At 38.8% G+C, this 17,484-nt stretch overlaps 1 protein-coding gene across 4 annotated transcripts in view; it reads right to left on the bottom strand.

Moving 5' to 3' along the window:
• SLC9A3 (solute carrier family 9 member A3) overlaps positions 1-15,555 on the bottom strand; it is a 50,255-nt gene extending 34,700 nt beyond the window's left edge. For 2 of the 4 annotated variants that reach the window (XM_035319277.1, XM_035319280.1), the window contains exon 1: positions 15,057-15,555. In XM_035319277.1, coding sequence (XP_035175168.1) covers positions 15,057-15,252 — 196 coding nt within the window. In that variant the 5' untranslated portion in view covers positions 15,253-15,555. The remainder of the gene's footprint in view (positions 1-15,056) is intronic. The other 2 variants (XM_035319278.1, XM_035319276.1) reach the window with 2 other exon arrangements.
• Between the last annotated feature and the right edge of the window lie 1,929 nt (positions 15,556-17,484).

Genomic DNA, 17,484 nt, shown 5'->3' with positions numbered 1-17,484 from the left:
AAGAGAAGAGAAGAGAAGAGAAGAGAAGAGAAGAGAAGAGAAGAGAATAAAATAAAATAAAATAAAATAAAATAAAATAAAATAACTAATCTCTACTGACTTCTACAAATAACCTCCTTATAGTTTCATACTTTATCTTGTCCTGGCCTTGGCAGCCAGGAGGGCCAACCTGGGGTGCAACAAATACGGCATTGCTAGACAGCCAAGGGAAGTGATTGTCCTGCTCTGCTCTGTACTGGTGTGGCCTCACCTCGAGTACTGCATGCAGTTTTGGTTGCCACAGTATAAAAAAGATATAAAACTGTTAGAGAGTGTCTAAAGGAGGGCTACAAAGCTGGTGAAGGAGGGGAAAACATATGACGAGCAGCTGAAATCACTTGTTTTTTTCATCCTGGAGGACACTGAGAGGAGACCTCATTGCAGTTTACAACTTCCTCACAAGGCAGAGTGGAGAGGCAGGAGCTGATTTCTTCTCTCTGGTGACCACTGATAGGACCCGAGGAAACAGCTTGAAGCTGCAAAAGGGGAGGATCAGGCTGGATTTCAGGAAAAGGTTCTTCACCAAGAGGGTGGCTGGGCACTAGAACAGGCTCCAAAAGGAGATGGTCACAACACCAAGCCTGACAGAGTTCAAGAAGCATTTGGATACCTGACAGAGTTCAAGAAGCATTTGGATAATGCTCTCAGACATGTAGTCTGATTTTTTGGGTGGTCCTCTGAAGATCCAGGAGCTGGACTTGATGACCCTTGTGGGTCCCTTCCAAGTCTGGATATTCTATGATTCCTTTACTCACCCTGTTACTCATCTATCCGTTGTCTTATTACTAAATAAATTTAAGGCCTACATCAAGAAAAAAAGAGGTCTTTCATTGTGTTCTGAGAGTGGTTCAGTTCAAACAAAGATTCAAAGCATGAAGAAACTACTTTTTTTGTCTGTCCAGGAAATGTTTAAGCAGACTCCACATAGCTAAAGCAGATCATTATTACTTGTAATTGCCTTTTTAATGTTTATCAACAGAGTACACTCAGTATTTTTTTCCTGGTCAGATGACTCATAGCATGTTTTATAGTTTTTCAGGTTCTGTTCTGTGGAGATCTCAACATGGTAGTTTTCATCAATTTTTGAATTGTTTATATACAGGTAGTAGAAAGTACTTAAAGAAAAAGGATTTTACTAATTTCTTCTAACCATGATTACTTAGACAATACTTAGGTTTTTACCAAATTTAGCCAAAATTGAAAAACTACTGAAATAATTCAGTGATATTTTATAGTATCTGTGTATCAAGTAACAAGTAGTAAAAGCCATTTTTAATAAAGGTCCTTGGATGCTGTCTTAAAATACAATACATGAACATGAGTATTAATACTTTTCGTACTTGATCCTGGACATATTTTTCCTAAGCAGGACACAAAGTCCTTCATATTTAACTTGTTTAGATAAACTGGTCTGAGTTTGGTTTTATCCAGCTCCTGAAAGCTTTATTTGTCACGTATGTAATGACTACCGTTTTAAAAGTGTATAGCATTGTAATGAGCTCATTAAATAGGAGATTTTAGGTCTCTGTTCTCTGTGGGTGAACAATTACCAAAATACATTAGCAATTAAAAGTGCAACCAACATACAGGTCAAGGTTCCCGAGCTGATAGGTCATAGCATAACAAGATAGCCCCAAGTCAAATTCAAAGAAGTGTGTGAGTAAGCAACCATTACCTCTATAAGCAGTTAGAACATAATGAAGTGTAAGCAGTCAGGTACAGATTATCATAATTATGCCAAATAGTTCTTTTTTTTTGAAGGAACAGTCCCACTGCAGGGCAACTGTGGTAGCACTTGGCCCTTGTGGAACTGAATGGCACTAAAAGTTAAATGGGAACAGTCAAAAATAATATTTCAAAATGAGAGCAAAGTACACATTAGAAAAACCTTGAGGTATAGTACATGATATAAAACAGGACAGGGAAAGTATCATAAAAATGCATTTCCTATGCAAAATTTTTAGAATTAAGTTTTAAAGACAGTCTTCTTGCTCAAGTAAATATTCCTCACAAACTGATCTCATATAAGGGTTACTATGACTTTTCCATGTTAAGGATGTTCTCTCTGTATGCAATATTCCATATTGAATACAAACACAAAGAAACACAGCTGAAGAATATTACATACTAGAGTTATTCTATATACAAAAGTATCAGAAGGGTCAGAAATAATTGCAAGTAGAATTATCAGAAATGACCTGACTAATAGGGTTGTTTTGACTCAATGGATTGCTTGATGTCTAACATTCCAGCTGACTTTACACTACAAATTTACAACATATTTAGGTGGTAAGAAAACAAAGTAGAATTTACTTTCTTTAAAGTTATATATTGCAATTCCTCCAGATGTAGAATGACCTTCACTGATAGATAAGGAAAGCAATTTTTCTAGCTTAATTTTTTCAAATACCAAACTATATACCAGTAATGTGGGAAGAACTTCTGAAATAATTAAATGCCAAGAAATGCTGAGTTAACTCATTCCACTCTATGAATTTTAGAAAAATATTTCCTTTTGATCTTTACTTTAACATGATAAATGAATTAAAACAAAGGTCTCCACCTGAGAATGTTTCAGCTTTTGCTCATACAGATAAAGAACTGCAAAGAAATGGATTACTAGTAATATACGGAAATGGTTGTTCTGGTGTCAAGATAAATTGCACAAACAATTACCAAAGCCTGAACACACAACAGAAAAAGTCCTTGATTCACTCCTATTGTTCAAGGAAAAGGAGAAGATGAAGAAAGAGCTTGATGAATCCATATTGGAGGTTGACACTGAAAATTTCCTTCTAATATAAGGACATGGTACAATTGGACAGGTACACTCTTTGCTGGGTTAAAACTGGCTGGATGCCCAGGCCCAGAGAATGGTGGTGAATGGAGTGAAATTCAGCTGGCGACCGGTCATGAGTGATTTTCCCCAGGGGTTGGTGTTAGGGCCCATCCTCTTTAATATCTTTATTGATGATTTGGATGAGGGAATTGAGTGCACCCTTAGTAAGTTTGCAGAGGACATGAAACTGGGGGGAAGTGTCTATCTGCTGGAGGGTAGAAAGGCCCTGGAGAGGTACTAGGACAGGTAGGATCGATGGGCAGAGGCCAATGGGATGAGGTTCAACATGGCTAAGTGCCAGGTCTTGTGCTTTGGCCACAACAACCAGTGCTACAGGCTTGCGTAGAGTGACTGGAAAGATATTGGTCAATGGTCACCAGAACATGAGGCAGCAGTGTGCACAGGTGGCCAAGAAGGCCAAGAATATCCTGACTTGTACCAGGAATAGTGTAGCCAGCAGTACCAGGGAGGTGATCGTCCCCCTGTACTCTGATCTGGTGAGGCCACACCTCAAATACTGCGTTCAGTTTTGGGCCCCTCACTACAAGACGGACATCGAGGCCCTGGAGCATGTCCAGAGCAGGCATATGAAGCCAGTGAAGGGTCTGAAATACAAGTCCTATGAGGAGCAGCTGAGGAAACTGGGGTTGTTTAGTCTGGAGAAGAGGATGCTCAAGGGAGACCTCATTGCTCTCTACAACTACCTGAAAGGAAGTTGTGTGGAGCTGGGTGTTGGCCTCTTGTCACAGATAACTAGCAACAAAACAAGAGGGAATGGCCTCAAGTTGTGCTGGGGGAGGTTTAGTTTTGAAATTAGCAGACTTTTCTTCTCAGAAAGAGTGGTCAGGCATTGGAACAAGTTGCCCAGGGAGGTGGTGGAGTCCCTGTCCCTGGGGGTGTTTAAGGAAAGATTGGATGTGGCATTTAGGGACGTGGTTTAGTGGATGCTGTTAGTGGACAGTTGGATGGACCAGATAATCTTGGAGGTCTTTTCTAAACTTAAAGATTCCTTGATTCTATGACTTCCTGTACTTCCCGAGCACTGCTCCTAATATAGGGACTTATTGTTCTTCCCCTGCACTGCGTCTTGCAGGGCGTGGCATACTGCCTGTTAGGAAAAGCATGAAGGACATAATTAAAGACCAAGGGCTAAGGGGAATAGCTGTGAAGAGTGCTCCCAGTCATAGGATAGGTAAGCACCTTTCTTTGAGCCCTGGTAGATTGCCTTTCTTCCTGCCCCTCATATTTCACCATGGCAAGATTATAATTAGTACAACTGGAATAACATGGGATTACAGCAGAAGTATTCCTGGTTACATTAGAAAACTAAATAAAAATAAGGATACCCCCATTTAGCACTGATGACCACTCAAAATAAATAAATAAATAATCACATATATCAAGAAGCTTGCCTTAAAACTGAAAATAAACTCGATCTGAGAGTTGCCTGGCTAGTTTCCATTGAAAGCAAATACTCTACTGTGGACCCAGCAAGGCTTCAAAGGCCAGTCTTACATTGGAGGAAAGACTCCAACAGCTCAATAAAACAAGAGTTTCATGATTATGACTCAGGTATAATTTCAGAAATTTACATATGTTGTTTACATATGCTGTGAATTTGGTAGATCTCAGCTTTTCTAGAGGAGATTTTTTTTTTTTTTTTTTTTTTTTAATGCTGGAATCAGTTTTAAGAGAAAACACTGCCTATTGACATAAACTGTACTGAATGATAAATAAAATATCATGTCCTTTAGTCATATTCCTAACCGATAAGCAGTTCCCAAATTATGGTGCTGTTTACCAAGCTTGTTTCAACTCTCAGTTAGATATATTTTGTTTTAGGGACCACAGTGTGAGCACTCTTAATAGTGACTGTTGTCTGTTGTGCAACATCAGTGGACAACATGCATAAAACATTTAGCACGTGCACGTATAGACAAGATTCTACTTGTCTACTTTTCAACACTTCAGGTTCCTCAATTATGTGATAAAGAATGCATGCTACACAAGGTAGTAATGGAAAAAAATAGCTATAGAACATTAATCCCTACTTTTGGGTAGGTCTTTCCTGACATAAGAGTTTCATACAAAAGTTGAGTTTCTACCTACAGTTCTCAGGTTTACCTTGGAGTGGTTTTAATCTTTCCTTCTAAATCACAATAAGCAGAAGGAAACTTCATACTTCCTCATGCTGTTTTTACATCCTCATACTTTCAAACATCAGCAGCATTATTCAAGTGAACATGCCTTGGAAACTACACTTTTTAATAAGGTAAGCTGTATTGTATTCCTTAGGAAAGACTGAAGCATTAAGATGTTTTATTGAGTGCTCAAAATGAATAGTTTTATCTCAGAGCAAAAAGCTTTAGTTTTTCACTTAATTACCTTTTTCTTCAGTACAAATATTCAAGACATGAAAACAAAATGTACTTCTGTTACTGAAACAGTTAGGAACATAAGGTTGTAAATAAGATTAATGGATTATGTACTAATGAATTGCCACTCCCATTCACTCCATGATGAATGTGACAGCTCCTTTTTTAGACTCTCATGTGAAGTGTAATAACCTCATCTGAGACCAGAGAATGTCTGAAATTTGATTGAATTAATTTGTGTGGGTGTGGGCTAGGTGAATTACCAGACACTTATCAATGATTGACTTTAATGCCATATCTGTGAAGGAAAAAAAAAAATGGTGTAGTTACTGGATTTGCTGTGGTTTTTATTTCTAACAAAGCTATTGGAAGAATGAGGAGCATTTTTTTTTTTCTAAATACTATCCAGAAAAGAAGTAACAAAATGATCCCTCTGTTTCCAGACACTTTTACCTCATCACAGCAATGTTAGTTTCCAAAATTGCAGGGCATGAATTTCAGGCTGTGTTATGGATGCTAGACAACCACCCAAACAACTGACCTGAGTGAGCTACCACCTTCCTTGCTTCCTTGTTCTTTCACTCTTGTTGTCTTGAATTGTAAGAATTTGCTACATTAGAGGTTGTGGAACACAGAAGTAGAATAATAGTAGATAATAAAATAGAAAAACACTTTTTCTGTGACAATTTTTCTGTGACTGTGGAAAAAAATTATGCTACACCATGATTTTTTTTAAAGAAACTGTTAGATATAATCATGCACAGACGAGCAACAGTGCACCAACTGGCAGATATGCAATCCCACTTTAAAAGGCCCAGGTGAAATTAAGATCTGTAAGATTATTGGAAACGGATAGAAAGGTGGCTCTCTGATTTGAAGGAATACTTAGCATAGCACTGAAAAGAACAGAGTGATGCTGCCTATTCATTTAACCTATGAAATGTCTTCTTGGGAGAAAATAAGCCTTGCTATGCATGTTCATTTTACATCTCTAAAATGTAGTATTCTCTAAGATACACTGCAATCCACAGGCAAAGATGTAGGGATAAGTCCCCCCCAAAGACAGGTTGTCCAAAAGAAGAAGCTGTCCTCTTGAAGCCCTATAGAGCAAAGTCTAAAATAATAATATATTGCCAATTCCTGGTAGGAGACTATGACTAATAGACATATTTATAGAAAGGTCAGGCAGTATGACATCCTTTCAATGAATGAAAAACATTAACAGAAAACCTTCTGGACTACAGCCAAATACTTATTTTCTTTATGATAACAAAAGAACATAAATTAAAAATTAAGAAATTAATACACTAATTTGTTAGACATTGAATATAAAGTTGTGCACATTTTCTACTCTTTTTCATGTTCCCTCAGAGAATCACAGAATGTTTGAACTTGGAAGGATCTCTGGAGGTCATCTGGTTCAAACCCTCTGCTCAAGCCACCTGAAGCTGATTCCCCAGGACCATGTCCAGATGGCTTTTGAATAGCTCCAAGGACGGAGACTCACAACCTCTCTGGGAACCTCTGCCAGTACTCAGTCTTTCAGTGCACAGTAAAGAAGTGCTTCCTCACGTTTGGATAGAACCTCTTGTTTTCCATTCTGTGCCCATTATCTCTAATACTGTCACTAGACACCACTGTAAAGAGCCTGGCTCTGTCCTCATTTCACCCTCTCTTCAGATATTTATATATGATGACAAGATGCCCCTTGAGCCTTCTCTTCTGTAGGCTAAATAGTCCTAGCTCTGTCCACCTTTCCTTATAGGAGAGATGATCCAGTTCATTGATCATCTTTGTGGTCCCACTCTGTGCTGGACTCTCTCCAATAACTCCACATCTCTTTCTTACTGGGGAGCCAAGAGCATAGTACTTGTGGGGTGTCTTCACTAGTGCTGAGTAGAGGGAAGTATCACCTCCTTTGGCCTGCTGCCAGCACTTTGCCTCCTTTGTGGCAAGTGCACATTGCTGACTCCTGTTCAGCTTGGTGTCCAGCTCCTTTTCTGCCAAGCTGTTTTCCAGCTGGTTGTCTCCCAGCTCGTACTGGTGCCTGTGGTTGTTTGTAATTCTTCATGCTGAACTGCATGAGACTCCTGTCAGCCCATATCTCCAGCCTGCTGACTTGCCTCTGAATAGCAGCCCAACTCTCCCCCCTCAAAATCTAATTACATAATTTTTATGCAATATACATAATAGCACTCTCATCTGTAGCTTCCATTCTGCCCCTTCTCCCACAGTGTTCTATTAGTGAATGCAGAATGACTACTTCTATTTTCAGCTATTGGAAGGAGAAAACCCACAGACTCATCTATTTAAAAACCCTGCTTTTGCATAGACCTTTCAGAATATCTTCAGCTTTCTTCTTCCACAAATAAATATTAAATATTCGTATCTTAATTAAAAGTGTTTCCACCTGAGGTCTTGCATTCCATCTTGGCTCTTTCTTGTCAGCCTGTAATTTCAGTATTTATGACTTTACAGTGCTTTACATAGCAGCCAGCTGAGTATCAAGTCACTCCTTTCATGGGAGTGAACACTCTGTAAGCTGTTTTACAAAAGGAATCAAATTATTACAAAACATCCAACCTACCATGCTCTGCAGTTTACAAAGACTTTTAAAAGATAGTGATTCTAAATGGGTGCTAATTCTTAACTAGGTAAATAATAATTAGAGACCTTAGTTCTTTGGGACAGTAATTTAACTGAACTACCAGAGAAAGATGAGCAAAACCACAATCTGCTGAAAAAGCAAAAAGAAATATTCTCAAGAGTTTGGACACGGCAATTCACCTTGCAATAGAAAGAAGATACAGAATAACTCAGTTATCAATTACCCCATTACTTCAGAGTAACTAAAACACAGTCATTAAAATAGGGGGAAAAGAAGTGTTGTGTCTCAGTTCTGGTGATGAAACTCACTGACTTCTGATAATCTTCTGGTGATATGACTCAAAACAGGAAATACCACTTCCTTACTGCCAGGTCCAAGTAGTAAATAAATCATAAATCATAATAAATGAGGATTTCCAATATCAGCTTCCCTACTAAGCATCTCTAACACACTAAACTCCACAAAAACAAAGGGGACCTCACAAAGCCTTTCCCATGAAGTTTTTTTGTGTATATGAAAGGGCTTGCTACTTGCAGGCCTATAGTCTGCTGCACTACCACATGAGAGATTTACAGTCACTTTGGGGTTTCGTAGACCACCCTTAGTAATAAGTGGCTAAAGCTCTGAAGACAGTAAATCAATGGTTTCAACAAACTTAAAACTGAAGTATTAAAAGGATTCCATTGTTCTGCAGAGAATGCAAAGCACTTTGCACACAGATGCTTGAAAGTAATTGATGGCAGAGGTCTTTTCTTAGGTATGCATGCCTGAACTGTATTCGGTTCAGGGTCATTCTCAAAATGACATTGTTTTCTTATGTAACTCATACAAGTTGCCACTGTACATTTGCTATTCGTCAGGAGATGTAATCTGAATCTTGTCAAATTATACTGTCCTGTTATCTTCTTCCTTACTCTAAATAATTAAGACATGAGACTCACAACACTTAGGGGGAGAGAGAGAGGGAAGGAGGGGGGAGGAGGAAGAAGTGTTTCATGGAGGTAAAAATGACAGGAAAAGGATGAATAACGTACAAGTGTAAAATGGAAAAAAAATGTGGAAATAGGCATCCATTTACAAACCATGGCTTACACAATTGTTCTTAGAACTAGAAATGCTAAGCTATTATTCTATGATGGAAATGTTCTCTTCAGCCACCTAAGATGTTGTGTAAAAAAAATTAATTCCTTAGAAGGGATTTTACACTACTTAATTTTTAGCTCACATGCATTCTAAACAGAACGTTGCAAGAGGAAGTAGAGCATCTTACTTAATTGAAGCCATCCCAGTTATTTGACACTGTTGCCAGCACAAATTTATAACATTTCTATCTAATTGCTTTGCCACTTTAAGATAGCTAATTAAAGGGTATATTCAAGAAGAAAATATATGTGCTTCCTTTAAAAGTATGACAATCTATTCCAACTTCTACTGAGATCACAATAAAGCGATACATACATTAAAAGTTATATTTTTCCTTGCTATCTTTTTCTGGATACGGGGGAAGGTAGCCTTACTTCCTCATTCCTGTTCAAAGACATCCACTCTCACACCATTTCTCACACTTGCTTATCTGATCCACATTGAGCAAGTTCAGGGGGCTAAATAGACAGAAATACTAACTCCAAAATAGAAATTATGAGTGGGGTGTTGGAGGGTGACATAACAGGTCACAAGCAAACCAGAAGGTTCCTAGAGTTCTTTTTCTGGATATGGGGGAAAGCAGCCAAGATCAGTCTTCCTAGTCAGAATGCAAAGTCCTTTCTCATACTATCACTTGCTTACAAAACAGCTTTTAAAAAGCACTGCAAACATGACAAGGCCAGTAATCTATGCTTTGCAGAGTTCTGCAATATCCTCACCATTTGAGTCTCATACTCCATTTTCAGCTAAATACTTACAATAAAGTTCTCTTAAGCAAACTTCAACATTTCTTCCTAAAAATAGTATTTACAAGAGACGCACACACACAATTGCCAATGGAGGACCTATTCTCATATTTTTGATTTAATTAAAAGAATACCATTACTTTAAGTAACTGAGCTTTTCTCTACCACTAAACAGCCAGGAGGAGAAATTCAGAGACAAATGGGCTTTTGTTTTGACAATTTGCTTTAGAAGTAAGAATATTGATTTCTTTAAAGAAAATGTTGCCCCGGGAGTTTTAATTAGGTGGGTTGTTAGACCTGCATTTCACAGTTTCTTCCCTAGCCCATCCCAACATGCTTAAAATTCTCCACAGGAATGTTGGTGTTATCAAAATACTTCTTTCTCAGGTAAGTGTGAGACATACAAAGGGACCAGGACACACAGATACTGGAGCATTTTTGCTTATCTGATCCACATTGACCAAGTTCAGGGGGCTAAATGAGCAGAAAAACTAACTCCAAAATAGAAAGGATGGGTGGGAGGTTCGAGGGTGCTATAGCAGGACATAAGCAAACCAGGAGTTTCCTACAGTACTTTGATGATAGCTTCTCTTCCAAGTGATACAGAAGCCAGTGAGAAGTGCTTTGCTGGACTAACTCACCAATAAGCAACCTTTGGGGAATTTCAGAGTCAAATGCTGCCTTGGCTGCAGTGACCATGAGATGGTGAAGTTCAGGATCCCAAGGGGAGAGGCCCTGATGGGATTCACCCAAGAATGCTGAGGGAGCTGGCAGATGCCATAGTGAGACCACTTTATCTCTCAGATGGGTACTGCTAGTTGTGCTAACATGGGACAGAGTGATGAAGAAAAATTGAAACAGCATTTTAACGGTAGCAATTAGCTTAAGCTGACCAAAATGGCCAGAGATAATTACAGTAATGAAACTTCCTTTGTGCAGACCCATCCTGATTAGACCGGTGAGGTCAATAGTCTAGGTGGCAGAGGTGAAGGCAGTAAATGTTGTTATTCAGTTTTATGGATTGCTATCTAGTTTGTTTGTTTGTTTGTTTTTTAATTATCATTATTCTGGGATAAACAATTAACTGTCCTTTGGAAAAATGTTATAGTAGTCCAAAGGATATAAACCACAATTCTTATAAGTTGCCCAACTTAACCACCAATGAAAATATAAATGCACATTCTCTCTGCCTCCTAGCATTTTGAAAATAGTAGCATTAGTAGCATGTGGTGGCTATCCCCAGCTAAAAACATACCTCCTTCTTTTTTTTTTCTTTTTTTTTTTTTTTCCAAATAACCATGGATTAAGATGTATTCTTTGAAAAAAATAAAGCTTCTCTACAGTATTCTGAGTTGAAACTATTTCCTGTCTTGCCCATTTTTTAGCTCTTGAGCTTATTATTCCTTTACTTCTGCCTGTATCCAGAGTTGTTTTCTGTTTTCCCACCTACTTCTGGCTTTTTCTGCAGCAGGTTTTCCTCCCACTGTTCATTATCTTCTACGTTTCTGTTTATTAAATTATTATTTTCAAGTAATTTTCAAGTAATCTACTGAAGATCTACTAAAGATACAAAGAAGTGGGAGAGTACATGAAGAAGTGAACAAAGAAAGCATGTGTAAGGCTGGTCAGTATGTATGTGTCTTTAATCTTAAATTAGAAATATACTGAAAAGCATGTTGATTAAAAGAATCTTACATTCCTTAGCATCATAGTTACAGTAGGAGACCTCATCTATAATATAAACACATACAGGTACCTATGTGTGTATGGTTTTCTTTCATTAGTATTGCTTGCTCCATTTGGAGAACTGAGGTACAAGTATGTGGACACCTAGTGGAAGAAGTCCACTAGGAGGGTTCTCAGATGAACCTCATGTACCTTCTTCATGAAGATAAGATATTTTTCAGACTTAGCTTTACAGACTTGAGTTGTTTATTGGCCTTATCCCATAAGGATACTCATTTGTAGTGATAAGAAAGCCTATCAAAAGAGGAAATAAAGATAATTAGGTGGAACACTGTGTACCTTAGAATAAAGAGTTGGAACATTTCAAATGAAGATGGTCAAATCAAATCAATTATAATATGCAAAACAGTACACTGAGATATATCAGAAGTTTTGTACTAGTAACACAAAAATTAATTGATTTCCTGTAGTGCAAGAAAGCCAAAAGTATGAAGTTTTATTTGTGGCAATACTTAATACTTCCAGTTTTATTTGTGGCAATACTTAATATTCATTCTTCATATGAAAATTATAAAAAGGGAAACAAAAATACATCTTCTTTCACACCAAACCAAGAAAAACTCAGGACGTTTTTGAGTATTTGATATGCTTATGAGATTTCACATAAAATAGTTTCTGATGCAGAACACTTTGACAGCACTGAATTTACTTTCTGATGTACATTCAGGAATAACAAGTCCCAGAAAAGCCACAAGTATTTATTGTTAAATGAGCCCTCCATCAAGCCTTATAGCATCATAAAGTGAACCATTCCTTTTAGGGAATATGAAACAAAAGAAACAGATTTTTTGAGATTATTCTAATGCAAACGAAGGCAAAGTATTCTCATATTCCTTTCACCCCCAGCTTGCAATTCCCAGAAGACCTTTTGGTAACCCAATTGCCAGTCAGCACTCCACCAGTAATATATCTCACCCGTCCTCTGTAACCATGGAGATGTGAGCTTTCATATATAAGAACTACTCCCCCTACTGAAATATCCAGAACAAAACCAGCATTTTAACTCCACTATGTTTGCCCTCCTTCAGGTAGTAAAATCAAGGGACACAGGGGTAGACATTCTATATTTTCTTCCCCAGTTCTTTTCTGTCTGCTTTTTAAATGTATAGATCTTCTTGGTCCTGCATAACATTTTTGACCTTCAAAATCTTCTGATAGATTTCTGGCCTACTTTCTAGAATCCTTGACACATCCAGGCAGGTAAAAGGCCGAGAGATTTTGATTTCCCTTTCTCATTGACTTATATGAACAACTTTCTACTTTCTGCATCAATCAACTGTTGAACAGTGAGTGTACATTTCTGATCATCTGCATCTTCTTTATGACTGATGGGGGGAATCAGGGTCATTCATAGGCCCTCAGTGGAATACAGCAGTTGTACAATGCTTCTTCAAAGACAATGTACAAGGCTGTACAGAATTGTAATTACATATGTGAAGAAAAAAGGGTATGAGGCTTGAGAGTTTGAGAGTCAGAAAATGATGGAATTGACAGATACTACTTACTAGTAAATAACATGTTCTGTGTAACTATGAAATAAGTGCAAATAATTTAAAAATAGAACCAGCAAAATTCAGCTCCTGAACTCCAAAAACACTTAGTTCTTTATCAAGCACTTATAGGTATACTGAGGATTTCACAGTAAAATGGCTCATCTTAATCCAGGCTAATCATAATCCAGGCCATTGCAATTTAAATATAGAACAATCTAACAGTCCTGTTAGCTGCATTGGGTTTCTGCCACAGAACTGATACAGCTGTACAGGACTAATATCATTCTGTATAACTTTGTTACATATAGAAAGCAGCAAAGTCTTAATAACACAGAGAGCAAATGCTAATTTAGAAGAGTATCTCAAAAAGATGGTTCAAACAAACAACCTGTGTATTAGTTTAATTAGCACAAATTTACAGTGACTCAACAATATCACTATTTTTTCCTGTATCTGATTCCCCCAGTTTTCTACTTGATATAACCAGGAAGAGTCAATTAAATAGAAATATTTTTATGTAATCTAGATAATGTAGCAATCATCTGTAATATTTTATAGGTGTAATTCAACAGTGATTCAAATGACGATATTTAGCTTATGTGTGTATGGGTAAACAACAGAAACCTAAGATGCAGATATCACTGAAAAATGCTTAACAATAGAGCCTCTACATAACTTTTTCCTCATTTAAAAATAATCATCATCATCATCATCATTTGGGTTTATTTGGATGTGGACACAGCATTTTCCATCCAAGCCTGACTGCATTTAGCTTATGATCTACAGTATACCCAACCTGTTTATATCTTTCATTCTGTGTGTTTTGCAAAATCCATGGTATATAATTCTGGTATCTCAGATTAGTATTAACAATGCAAGTACGGTATATTAGCATGATTTTCAGCTGCTCTTGCCTTCTGAGTTGAGAATTATTTTAGGAATGATTTATTGAAATTTGAAAATTACAGTGAAAGTACCAGCCAAACTGACAGTGGTCTAGTTTTAGATCCAAAAGATAAATGGTCTTTGACCAGTGATTGGACCCAACAGAATTACATGAAACTGCATCAGGGCATATTCAGACTGGATATTAGAAACAGGTGAGAGTGAGGATAGGCACTGGAACGGGCTCCCCAGAGGAGTGGTCACAGCACTGAGCCTGACGGAGTTCAAGAAGCGTTTGGACAACACTCTCAGATGTATGATTTAATTTTTAGGTAGTCATGTGTGGAGCCAGGAGTTGGAGTCAATGATCCTTGTGGGTCTCTTCCAACTCCAGATACTCTATGATTCTATGATTGAAGATAACAGCATCATGTAAATAAAATACATTCCAATTAGCCACTTTTCCAGTTCAGCAAACAGTACTGTTAGTATAATATTGCTTTTGGAGCTCTTACAGTGTTCAGAACACAAGAGTTACACAATGCTTATAAATTTACTCTTACTACATTTGAATTAGTCTACATCCTTGCTTGTCAATTACTCTATATTCTTGAAGAAAATTCTGTGTATTCTAAGATTTATATTGCAACAGATGACCTGATAATAGCTGATAATAAACTTTCTTATTCTCTTTCGCTAATTCAACAATGCTCCACAAAACAGAGAAAGTTAAGTCCATACATCGGATTTACAGTGTTTGTTTGTGATGACAATAGCTAATAGCTAATAACTACCAATTAAAATTAGGAGGACAGCATGTTGTCAGCTGAAATAGGCATTGTATAAGCAGGCTCGATTCTTGTTTCATATCTGTAAAAAGTTTTTCCCAAGAGCAACAGTAACACAATGTTTCAAAACATGCAAAGATTTGTAAGGAGTCAGATACAGAAGCCAGAGTCCTAGGTGTTGAAAATGAACTACTTAACCGACTGGGAAAGGTGAAAATTACACTGCTAAGCACTATGTTAGGCAGTATTATGAAATCAGAACAGAGTACAGTAAACCCCCTGCAAAGGGGTGAGTGGACTTATGATAAACTTTCTTCATTTATGGTGGTGGTAGATGGGAAAAAGGGGAAGGGGGAGGACGTATGCATTAATTAATATATAACATGGGACTCACCAATTTTGGCCAAGCTGGCCACAAGGATCCAGAGAATAATGATATAAGGGTCCTTGACGTGCTCCCACTTGAAAGAGACGATCTGAAAGCTTTGAGTCTGATTGTGGTTTGTAGGGCTTTCTGAACTTCTCTGTCCTAGCGCCGCTGGGAGAGCCATGAGCCCAAGGAGCAACCCCACACTAGATACCTGTCTCATCTCCCAAGTCACACAACAAAATCCCGTTTCCTCTTCCCGGAGAAATCCCGCCTCTTCGGAGGTCCTTGTGGGCGAGGTCCTTGTGGGCAAGGTCCTTGTCCCCCCCCCCAAGAAGCTGTCGCAGGGACTGCGGAGCGGGGGACACCGGTGCGTTGAGCCCGCACGGAGCAGGTCCTCACCGGCCGCACGGGCCGGCTCGGGTCCTGCTCAGCGAGGAGCGGCCAAGGAGGGGTCAGGGGCTCCGTGCATAGGCGGATGCTTCGAGCTGGGGTCCCGCTGCTTGCCCCAAGCTGCCTGTATCAAACTGCTCCCGAAATGTCGGAGGCGGAGCTTTCCTGACAGTGGGCAGGTAGCGATGATACTCCCGACCGAGCACCCCTAGAGACCGTCTGGGGAGCTCTGCTTCGCCGGGACGGTGACAGCAGGCTGTGGGTTGTGCCAGCCGTCCCTGCTCGGCTCTGAGCACACGGGGCTTGGAAGGAAGTGACCTTGAGTTTCTGGTGCTAGGGGCCAAGGCTGGGGCGCTCCCGCAGGCACGTCCAAGGCGGAGCCCGGGATCCGTGCTCAGCTCGGGTATGGATAAGCAGGAGACAGATCCACGAGTCTCCGCTCGGGTGACTGCGATGCGCAGCGAAACGAGGCAGCCTCTCCGCCAGACCCACCGCCCCAGCCGATTGCCACAGGGGGAATGCAAGTTTTCCCAAATTGTGTTGGGCTCGCTGAGCTCTGACAGGACAGCAGATTTCTCAGACCAGCTTTTACCTCTGTCCACCAGAAAGCCCCTCTCCCATTGGTGATCAGGGAAATTACATGGTTTGGGGTTTTCATTTAGATCTGCTTGCAGCTCTTCATTAAGATGTGGTAGCTTACGAATGCTCTGTGTCTTTTTTTTCCTGTCCTTTTTTTATAGTTACAACATAAAATCTTTTAGAAGGTTGGCACCTTTCCCCCAGCCCTTCCTTCTCGCTGATAAACATTTGCCTGATATCCTGGATAGTGCATATGGTATGCTGTAGGCAGGTGGAGCCAGGATAATCATCACTCTGAATTAAAAAGGCAGCAAAGCAGCATGTTCCCAGCAAACTGAACTATCCTACTCACTGCAGCAGCAGCTCTACCCTCTGCTATGTGCTCTGAAGCAACCTAACTGCCATGTGCAGTCCATCACTTTGTGGAAAAAGGTTACCTGCTTGTTTTATATATATGACAGCTGGTTTTATCAGGAGTTCAAAAATGAATGTGATAAGCTCCCCTCTAAAATGTTTGGAAGATTAAGAATGTGTCAGAAAATAAATTATTTTGATCATTTCAGTCATTGGGTAGAAAAGCAAAGTACTTTTGTAAGTCTAAGTGGGTTATGCTAAAACCATCTATAAATCAATTAACCCATAAATTAAACTAATTTGCATGGAATGCCATTGCTACAGAGGGTGTATTTCATTATTACATAATCTTATTTAGCAGAGGAATTCAAGGAGTGAACATCTCATGAGCTCAAAGATTCACCTGAATCACTGAAGATTCAGTTTTTACCTCAAAGCAAGTACAAAGCCTTGCATTGGACCCTCTCTTCAAACAGTGAAACAGTTTTTTTGTTGTTGTTTTTGTTGTTTTGGTGTGTGTTAGTTTGTTTGTTTGTTTTCCCTGCCTCTTCTTTACTTAAGGGAAAGGAAATTATGTAGGATATTTTAGTCTAGGAGCCAGCTCTTTTTAGCTCTTTTTTTGCCAGCAAAATATTTTCTTTACATTTAGGAAATATTTTAGACAAAGATCTGTCAGTGTCCAAGAACTAAAATCCTATCTATATTATTTTTATCTCTTTTAAGGATCAGTTAGGTACTCAAATGTCCTTTGGAGTCTGGGCCCAAGTTTTTTTCAAGGTTCTACAAAGGGCTTTGTTACACTATCATTATAGAAACTGAACTAGAGTTGTTGGTATGTAGTTGCTGATTATCTCCATAACTGTTGCTGAGACCTGGGGTTAGTAGTAGTTCCTAACTGTTAATGTCTGTTCTATTTGCTGATATTAGGAGAAAATAAGCCAACTGTCAGCAGTGCTTTTATTAGCCCAAGATATTCCAAGTACCATCATTTTAGCTGCAGCTGATAAATGGGAACCGCAAATGCAGTGTTTCTTCCCAAATCTAGTTCCAAATAATAACTGGGTTATAAATAAACCTTATTATAAAGTATTGAACCTTATTATAAACCTTATTATTAAACCTTATTATT

Source organism: Oxyura jamaicensis, chromosome 2, assembly GCF_011077185.1.
Source record: "Oxyura jamaicensis isolate SHBP4307 breed ruddy duck chromosome 2, BPBGC_Ojam_1.0, whole genome shotgun sequence".
In the NCBI taxonomy this organism is placed as follows: Eukaryota; Metazoa; Chordata; class Aves; order Anseriformes; family Anatidae; genus Oxyura; species Oxyura jamaicensis.
The sequence above is the reverse complement of the archived record's forward strand: the minus strand, read 5'-3'. Positions and strand labels throughout refer to the sequence as shown.